This window comes from Sander vitreus, chromosome 19, assembly GCF_031162955.1.
Source record: "Sander vitreus isolate 19-12246 chromosome 19, sanVit1, whole genome shotgun sequence".
Taxonomy (NCBI): Eukaryota; Metazoa; Chordata; class Actinopteri; order Perciformes; family Percidae; genus Sander; species Sander vitreus.
Genome location: NC_135873.1, coordinates 12,790,348 through 12,800,615, shown reverse-complemented (window position 1 = coordinate 12,800,615; position 10,268 = coordinate 12,790,348). Strand labels below are relative to the sequence as shown.

The 10,268-nt window shown below is 40.4% G+C and overlaps 1 protein-coding gene across 2 annotated transcripts; it reads left to right on the top strand.

The window, feature by feature from the left end:
- On the top strand, positions 1–10,268 carry paip2b (poly(A) binding protein interacting protein 2B). Of its 2 annotated transcripts, none has more exons than XM_078275794.1 (4): positions 1–234; positions 8,983–9,149; positions 9,458–9,640; positions 9,754–10,268. In XM_078275794.1, the coding sequence occupies exons 2-4, from the start codon at positions 8,994–8,996 to the stop codon at positions 9,808–9,810; spliced, it is 396 nt and encodes a 131-aa protein (XP_078131920.1). In that variant the 5' UTR covers positions 1–234; positions 8,983–8,993; the 3' UTR covers positions 9,811–10,268. The 2 variants fall into 2 exon arrangements, with proteins under 2 accessions (XP_078131920.1, XP_078131919.1); XM_078275793.1 differs by lacking the exon at positions 1–234 and adding an exon at positions 4,627–4,770.

Below are 10,268 nucleotides of genomic sequence, written 5' to 3'. Positions count from 1 at the left end.
ACATAACGTTTTTTTACCCCTCGACGTTTCTGCAGAGAAACAGAGGATTTATCCGTTTTTAACTAATAACGTGAGCAAACCGACAGAGGAAACACGTATTTATTCATCGTATTGGAGATTATTAGGAGAATATATTAACTGTGTTGTTTTCCTGTGACGTCCGGGACCGGAAAATAGCAGTTTCCCCCCGACAGCTGGTTTGCGGATTCCCCCCTACAAGCTTGAAGCTGTGTGGTGAGTCTGTTGTTATTAGTGGAGTAAAGGGGGAAGCTAGCTGTTTGCTACAAAAAGAAAGAAAGAAAGACAAAAAGAAAGAGGAGCAAGATAGCAACCAAAAACGCTAACCGGCTAACCATGTTAAAAAGCAATAACTTGTGTTATTTTCTGTATAAGAGCCTATTTCCTTATAACTTGCTTCAGTTTGACGGCTAATATTATGTATTGTGTTGCACCACTTAAGCCCTAGAATATCAGTCTAAAAAGAAAAGAAAAAAACTTTTATAAAAAATAATGGTGGCAAACCAACTTTAGTCTTCTCCTACATTAGAAATAGTTGTATTCTGGTAGACTAACGTTACAACATTGGAGCACTGTCAAGTTCGTGTCTTCAAATGTTGGATTTAGATCTTTACTTAGATCAGTAACATATGATACATATGATTATATATAGGCCTACACTGACTCGAACAACAGACAGACCTTGTGAGTTGTCTGCTGTTTGTCTTGATAATCATTTATTCCACAGAAAGTCAATTAAAGTGTTGATTATTTGTCATTTATCGGCAGAAATGTTTATATTTTCGAAGCCACGCAGGCATTTGTGTTTCGGGAGAGAGTAAAAAAAAAAAAAAAAAGTGTATGTGTTAGTGATGTTGTGGCGGAGCTTGATGGATGTTTGTTCACAGGTTGCATTCAAGTACCCATCGTGAGCCCCGATTTTCGACGCTCAACGTTACTGTGACGTGTAATGCTGAAACGATTAAATGGCTACATCGTTGGTTCACTGATTCCCAACCTTTGGGGCTTTTGACCCTTTAGGAAATTGTGATGCATTTATCACTATTGTATTTGATTAACCGATAATGAAATAACTGTAATTGCAAAGAGTGTCTGTAACAAAAGAAGTAGTGTTCTACACTCAGTTGTCAGTTTATTAGGTTTACCGAGCTAAAAGTAATGTAGTCTTATTTTGGTGCTGTTAAAATGTAAAAAATATAATTTGTATGAGAGTTGTTTATACTATTTAGTCTACCCTCATTGATATAGACATGGTGGACAAAATATTAGAAACCCATCCTAGTATAATACAATACGACTCAACAACACAACCGCAAACAACATTCTCCAAAATGATCATAACGTTGAATCAACACCTCTCTAAAACAGTCTTAACAAAATCTGAACATTATAACCTTCATGGAAGATTTATTGCATGATTGTTGTATTAGATTTGGTTAATTTTAGTTTTGTACCAAATAAATTGGCAGCTGAGTATATGTAGTTACTTTTCATATGTCATGACTGAATGAGCAGTCGCGGCACTATAAATAAACTCATGGTGGCCTTAAGGCATTCACAGCAGTACAGCTGAACGATTAATTGCATTTGCGATAATATCGATATGTTAAGACGCGATTTCCTAATCGCAAAGGCTGCGATTTGGTCACGTGACTCGCAAGAGCAAATCAGTCTGCACCCACAGAGAAAGCATCAACTTAGCACGATCATTTTTTGTCTAGTAATTTGAATGTTGCATTCGAAAGGGGAGGCTAAGAAAATACACACTGCTGGGTGTTAGATTTTTTTAAAGTGGCTTTTTTGTTCTAAAAAGCCTTTTAAAATGTCAATGACGTCATACACATATATGGCCAGAGATACTGCTTTACGAGCTCTGAGTCACTTCCTTTGTTCTCTCGAGGCATCAACAACACAGCTGACAGGTTAGCCTCTCTCTGTTAATACATGTGCTAGAAAGAGGTTTGCTAATGTTTTGAAGACCACGCCGAAATATTCACTCTGACATTCTGGTTCTGCTTTGGATGCCGTCAAGCGGGATCTCCGATCGTAATCAGTCCTTCACTGACCAATCAGCATTCATTAGCAGAATGCTAGCGTGTTATGAGCAACAACGACTCATCGAAAGGACATAAGTACTCATTCATTCAACTTTTGACCTATAATCCATGTTGAACTTGCAAAAACTACAATCAAATCTGAGATTTCTCAACAACAATCAGGCGAAAGAGACAAATTTAGCCGTCTAGCTCCATAGAGTCCCATTCATTTAGCACTGGACCGCGATCACCCACCGGGGGAACTCTGGTGGAACTGCAACCAAATTCGGTACAATGGGGCTGAATAGGGAGTGGAACGGCTTTCCGTAGACAGTTTTGATGCTACTACTAACGTAACGATAGCCTCTCTGTCTCTGAGTGCAATGTTGACACTGTCATGCACGCCGCCGCAACTTCACGAGGGGCTGGAGGCAGCTCCTCTGTGTGCGCTGTAAAAAAAAAAAATACATCGTTGTATATACTGTATATACTATATTTTTACTTATTTAACTGTCTAGTAAAGTTCAAAGATGGTGTTTAAAAAGTGCAATCCACATGTTTACATATGTTTATTACAGTAAATGATAATTAAATGTAAATACTACTAAGTGTGGTAAAGCCACATATTTGTTTTTATATTTCTGCAATCTGCACTTCAGTTTGTGTGATTTGTTTCTGACTTTCATATGAATGTTTCCACCAGGCTCGGTCAGTGCTCAGTATACTACTGGGACTGAAGTAGTTAAATAAAAGATGTCATTCATATAAATTCATGCATCACCTAATTTCATCATCACATACAGGCCTGGCCTCCAGGAAAGAACAGTTTGTTTAATCGATCTAATCTTGTGTTGTTCATACTATACAATGATTTATTGCTTGTCTTTGTTGAATAATACAGAAGACAAAGAGCTTAAAAAATAATCGCATATTGAATCGAAATCGCAATATTTCTGAAAAAGATCGCAATTAGATTATTTTCAAAAATTGTTCAGCCCTACACAGCAGTCATTTCTTCAGCGTCAAACTGTGAATTATAGGTGTAGGTGGGGTCTCACTGGACCTATGCACTGGATGCACTTTATTTGCTTGAAAATAGAATAATCACTTTTCTTGGCTGATTGTAATAAGTTGTTGCAGGCAGAAACACAGGAATCATCCCTCATTTGCTGCTAGGCAACCACAATGTCAGCTGTTGTCAGTCGCTCAATTAGCGTAACTAACAACATTAACTACTGTGATTTCAAACCAGAGCAGAAAGGTGGCCGGTTAGCTCAGTTGGTAGAGCGGGCGCATATATGCAGAGGTTTATTCTTCAACGCAGAAGGTCCAGGGTTCGAGTCCGACCTTGTGACGGTTTTCCTGCATGTATTCCACCCCCCCGTCTCTACCCTTTCATATCTTAGATTTCCTATCGAATAAAAGGCAGAAATGCCCCCCCCAAAAAAAAAAAAAAAAGCCTATTTCAGACTGTGACACTCCAAGCGTGATGATGTTATTTGTGTTGTGATTTTTCTTTTTGATTAAATAGAATGAGGGGAAATAAACCACGATCCACATATGGTACATTTATCTCAACAGAAAAAAAGCGTGGCCTGAGGAAAGGGTCAGTGATTTACAGTGTTTTCCTTTTCAGAGTGCATCAGTGCTGGATTTTGTTCAATCTTGGGATCTATCATCGAATCACGCACTCTTAGCCTCTGGGGGGAATAGGAATGGAAATACTGCGGAGGGATTTAACCAGATGTTGTGGTGTAGCTGCTTGCATATCCGGGCCACGTCTTTTTCTGTGCGTCGCTGCAAATTGTTTTTGCACAATAAACAAACTGCTCTTTGGTCAGTTTGTTTTTCATTTGCTCTGTACATACACTGTATGCCTGCACCATTCATACTAATATTTGTCAGTGTTGTTAATGATGTTCATCCTTCAAATGGAAGTCGGCATGTTCTCAATATTGTCACTTGCCATGCACGTGTCAATATTCAGATGAATTCAGACATCTCAGCTAGGGCTGGTCAATATGGTTGAAATCACATTATAAATAAGTATTTTACAATCCATAAAGATCATGATATAGCAAACGTTTGCAATGTCACACATAAAATACTCAAACTGATGTTTAAAGCACTGTTATGGAGTACATGAGACCAAACCCTTCATACCGCATTGGTAAAGTAAAAGCTTCAATAAGTAATTTTGTTAGTTTTTAATTACAGTTTGCTCAAAGCTAGACCTAAAACTATTAATCAGTTAATGAATGAATCGATATTTAAGTAGCCTAATGCATCAAGAAAAAAAAAACATTATTTTCCTTCAGCCCCGCAAATGTGATGATTTTCAGTTTTTTGTTTTATATATTATTGTATACTAAATATATTTTGGGTTGGGATTGTTGCCGGGATAAAACAAGACATGTGAAGATGTTGCCTTGGGTTTTGGGAAATTGTGATAGGCATTTCTTTGACATTTTCGCGTTACTTTCACGTGTAATTCCCACATTCCTGACAGACATGAATGCAGCACCAGACCACGTGACCGACCCAGCTTTCTAACGTTAGCAAGGTGGCTAACAGGATTTAGCTAAATTGAGCTACGTTGCATCGCAGCACAGTAATCCCCACTGGAGAAACGACGAACACGCACTCTTTGCGGTGTAGTTGCGGAAACTTTGTGTAACGTTACGCTTCGAAGCGAACACCTAGAGTACAATGCCAGGTAACTTCACATTTTAAACAATCAACTGTTCGTCTTGTGTATGTGTGTGTGTATGTGTAAAGCCGTTGTAATCCCCAGAGCGGAGGCTTGTTATGTTGACCTGCTTCACTGATGCTGCCATGCTGTAGCAGCGTGCTAGCTGATAGCAAAGCAGCCGACTTTGTTTGGCCTCATCCGAACGGGAATGGAGTTTGACCTCGGTGTATGGTTTACCTGTTATCATAGTTTGTGTTTTTTATTTGGTGCTTTGTTTGTGATCAAGCCGTTTTCATGCAAAATCACTTTACGACTTTAATGAAAATAACCTAGCCCGCTGCGCTGCCCTTTGTTGTTACAGAGATAGCTTTCACCTTAGGCCCGCCCATTGACAGCACAGCTATGTGTATCTGTTTGCAGCAACGGTAAACTAGCCACTTAGCATTACCTCGGCTAAAACCGTCCAATCCATTTACCAACTTCCCAGGTAGGCCTGGACACCTGGTTTAGCCCGTTAGCTCTCAGAATCCGCTAGCATGCTATAAGCTACTACGACGTAGCTCCCATAATTACTGACTGTAACGTTACACTAACGTAACTGTTAGCGACACTGCTCCGCAGATTGGGTCTGTGGGAGATTTTACAATGTTAGCGTTTTGTGTTTCTCCTAATGCATTAGCAAATTATGTTAAAACAACAAACTCCTCAGTAGACTGATCGATTATTTTCACGTGTAGAGTTTATTATTTTTAGTTTTTTAAACCGTTTGGTATTAGTACCTGCGCTTATTTTGTTATCCCACACATTTCAGTTGTTTACAAAGCAGTTTACAATTGGGATGAATGAGTTCACTTGTGGACATTTCTGGTAATAATTGTGTTAACTTGTTTTTAAGACTGCTACTAACAATTATTTCGTTACTAATTAATGTTACATGCATTTGCTTAAGTAATTGTTTAGACTGTAAAACGTCAATCTCTGTCAAAAGTGTCCATCCATGCTTATTTCTTTCTCCAACAATCCAAAACCCAAAAAATTCCTCCTTTTGACAAGGTGGAACCAATAAATCTCAAATGTCATTTGTGCTTCCTAAATTAGTTAAAACGATTAATCGTGTAACCCCTAACATGGCAGACAATAATACATGTCTATCATAGTTTCCCAGAGCCCAAGGCGTTAAATGTTTTTGTCCGACCAACTAACTAACTAAGGCTGGGCGGTATGACCTGAAATGTATATCACGGTGTAATTTGAAGCACAGACGGTAACGGTATATTTATTTTTCTTAAAATCTCAATATATGCTTCTAAAGGGGTAAAACACTGGTATGGCAACTGTAGGCTACTCTTAACTGTATTACTAGGCCATATTTCACATAGTAGAGAATAGGGCTGGACCCTGCTGTTAGACTATTTTGATATTCCTTTGTTGGGTAGGTAGGTATTATGGAACCCCTTTAGGTTGATTCAAGTCCTGCATCACCCTGTCAGGCTTCTAATTTGCAATAATGGCTGTCTCATGCCACATTATCCCTTACTTAATAGTGACATTTTGAGTTTTTCCTCCCCCTTTTTTTTTTTTTTTAACAGAAATACAACTGCAATTAATTTTCAAATAGAAATTCACATCTATATTTGAATGATCTAATTTCTGTGATAGTTTGTCATTTTAAGTCTGTAATCCACTCCTCATATACAGCAAATGCATAAGTCTTGAGGAGAGACATTATTCCAGAATAAGATGGGGGGACATTCATGAGGAGTTGCAGTAAAGAAATGCATAATCAAGGCAGCAATATGGACATTTATTACTGGCATTCATCAAGAGGGAGGCTTCATTTCAGCCTAGAAACATCCAGTCAGAAAACGTTTATCTACAACTACAGTGCAACTGAAAGTGTTTCAGATCAAGAAGAACAAGAACATGAGGTCATTTAACCCAGAACTGGACCTCAATCATATGCCATTTTTTTGTTTGTTAATTTTGTCAGAAATGTCGTTCTACTGCCGAGCAGCATTTAACCTTTCCACCGTTTTTCCGACACCCTCATCAAATCAAACTCTGCTCGCCTGCATGGAGAATGCTAGGGTCCGCTAAGTAAATATTACATGATGAACAACACATGGTTATGCAACATGAACACGTTAAGTGCTATTAGCAGTACATAATGGCACAGTGCTGTGTCTCCACTTTCCCTTCTTCGTGCTCCATGCGCTCTTGTGTTGCCTGACCAGAGGCATGTTTACAGTGACTCAATTGTTGAAATTATTTGATAGGGTTTGGGATCCATGTGGTCATTTTTAGCTTGATGGCTTTCATACATTTTTGTAGGGCTGGGCAATAAGTCAATGATAATGTATAGTCTTTCACTACAATACTATTGTGAAGAAATATCGTGTGTGTGTTTTTGTTTTAACTGTCCGGGTAAAACTTCCGGCAATTGATGTTAAGTCTTGTTGTTCCCTAACACTTTATAGACTTACAGTAAAAGTGAATTTCAACACACAAACAGACACACTCGCGTATGCAGGCTTCAAATGCTTGGAGCATGCTGCCGCCTTGCGCAACTAGTGCAGAATTAAATTTAGGCGTGTAGTATTTTTTTACTAAATGTTCTTTCTTACCCTCTCTCCTTCCCAGAGTATTATTTACCTTCATAGCTAACATCTCGTGTAAATCTCTGCACTGCATAATTGGACTGCTTTATCATTGTCCACAGACAGAAACACTGACAGCTTTGAGCCAGGCAGACACCCCTCCTCTTAGTCTACTAACCTACTTAGATTATACACGTTCATATGAACTCCTCTGAAGGACAGTGTGTCCGTGCTGTCAGTCTGCCCCGGGTCAAACTCGGCTCTCACATGTTGATTTTGATACATTGACTGGGACAGAAACACAAATGTAAAACATTATGTCCTTAATTTGGAAATGGGGTTCTTGTATGGGTGAAGCTGCTGGGAGCCGGTCCTCGCAAGTCAAACCTTGCTATAGTGTCTGCATGAGGCTGACCCTGGGGCTGTGTGTGCAGCTCGGTTGAGATCATCGCTTCACTTTTCTTTTTTTTTCTCTCCCCGCTGCGAGACCGCAGTTGAGTCATGACAAGTCTGTTTGAGCTGGCTGGCAGTCTGAGGATGATGTCATAGGGGGCATTTTGCATCAGAGCATGAGTTCTCTGTTCCTACAAAAGTAGGATGCGCAAATAATCATGTCTAATCACAATATTTTTTTTTTAAAGTTAAAATTCCCTCTTTAAGCATAGTCGAGTCAAAGGAAGGTAAGGTTAAGACGAAGTGCAAAGGTGAAAGTGCAATAGGATGGAAGTTCTTTACATGAAGATGGTTCTTTTAATGTATTAAACCCATTTTTCCTTCTTTTAAATAAATCGTAGTCGTGTGTGTCTACATAGCATCATTCAGCACCATTACTTTACTGTCTAACTTTTTTCCTGCATCGCTACTCAACCTTGTGCTTTTCTCTGAAATTTATTTTACAGTTATGTTGCATCCTTGACTTACATTTAACTCTTGACACTGTTTTGCGCCACACACTGAAGCCAAACTCTGTATGGAAAGAGGAAGTTAATCTTGTGCTATATTTTCTGTTTTTATTAGCACAATCTACCTGACTTAACACTCTGGGTGTGTGTGTGTCCGTGTCCGTGTCCTTTTATCGCAGCACTGCAATTCACCAACCTGGAAAAAAAACACAAGATTGCTGTCGGAACATGCAAACAACTCTATTAAGCCCTCAGACTCATTTAGCTGTTTGCAGTAAGAACATTTCTAGATATCACGGAGTAGTTTTGGAGACCAGGATCAGTCCCATCCGGTGATGCAGTTTTCAATCTGCCTCTTATTAAGATCATGAGATGTGGACAGTTCTTTGGCGGTTTTATTGTTTATGAGCACTGAGGCTCAAATACACTTCCAACAGTGGGGGCAGTTTTTCAGCTGTATCTTAAATGCTAATTTGGATTCTGAAACTTGATTCAGATGAGATAATGTAAATGTAAGGGCCAATAAGACCCAGCTGTGGGCTAATGAATAGATGAGTCAAAGTTATCTGGCGTCAAGAATGGAACCAAATGAAGTTTGCATGGTGTTTTATTTATTTATTTATTTGGGGAGCCAAGTAATTATACTTTACCATGATGACGTTTTGAGAAGAGTTCCTGTTTTTACGTCGTGACCATTTTCCTAACTATTACTCTTACACGTCTGTCTTCTTGTGCAGAGCCGGCTGAGATGAGCGGTCCAGAGGTGGCCAAGACACCGGGAGGTGGCGCTCCGGGCAAGGAGGGAAAGGAGCAAGTGTCCAATGGGCACGCAGGAGAGGGCAGCGACGCCAACCCATTCGCTGAGTACATGTGGATGGAGAATGAAGAAGAGTATAACAGACAGGTGTGTGTGTGCTCATACTATGTTTTATAGACACGGAGCACACCAGGAAAAGCTTTAATTCTTTATGGTCCGACCCAGAGAACTTGAGACGTGACGCCATGAGTCATGTGTTTTAATGCCACCCCATTACTGAGAAGATTTCTCTTTGGGGAAACCTTCCACCTACTTGTCATGCAAATGATCCCTCATATATTCTTCCTCCTGTCCATCCATCCTCTTGCTCTTTTTCCCCCGCCAATTTCTCTCTGCCCTTGCATGCATGTCACTCATCTCCCTCCCCCTTTCTTCTCTCCCTCATCATCTCCCAGGTGGAAGAGGAGCTGTTGGAGCAGGAGTTCTTGGAGCGCTGCTTCCAGGAAATGCTGGAGGAGGAGGACCAGGATTGGTTCATTCCTTCACGCGACCTTAACAACCAGGGGGTGGGGCAGCTGCAGCAGCAGCTCAACGGCCTGTCCGTCAACGATCACCACAACAACCTGGAAGAAGTGGCGGTGAGTCACAGTTGCATCTAATTTCACAACAGAGAAGCCCACTTAGAAATTGATGAACACCCAAGAGTTCAAACGAGCATGCGCTTACTCTTTTTCCATGTCTCTTTCTGCAGAGGAAGAGCATCTTGAATCCCGAAGCAAAGGAGTTTGTCCCGGGGAAGAAATACTAGGAGTCCCCCTCACCCCCATGGAGCCTCCACGCGCGCGCGCACACGCACACAACAGTTCTCACATATTCCCAGAGACTCTGGCGGCCATGACCGCACACACACTGATACACACACACACACACACACACACACACTCCTACACACTTGAAGTCAATGGCGTGCTGGCAGGCCCAGTTGGGGGGTGGGGGGATTTCTTTTTCTTTCTTTCTTTCTTTCTTTCTTTTTGTTTCTTTAATCTTTTTATTTCTTGTAAACTGAGGGACATTGGGAACAGGGGTGGGGGAGGGGTGTAATACCAGCACCGCCCTACTGCGGGCGCTAGCTCATCACTGCATTTCAGATGACACTGGTGATGTTTACAGAGTATGCAGATCTTATTGATGTCCCCTTGGAACTGAGGCAGCTACCAAGGAGTGATGCCAGGACAAAACATCTAATAAACATGAAAAATTGCTTCA

Bases quoted from the DNA above. Each gene is read 5' to 3' on its own strand.
- paip2b (XM_078275793.1), top strand. The intron at 9,150-9,457 runs GTGTGTGTGTGC...ATCATCTCCCAG, and splicing joins AAGAAGAGTATAACAGACAG to GTGGAAGAGGAGCTGTTGGA. The intron at 9,641-9,753 runs GTGAGTCACAGT...CTCTTTCTGCAG, and splicing joins ACAACCTGGAAGAAGTGGCG to AGGAAGAGCATCTTGAATCC.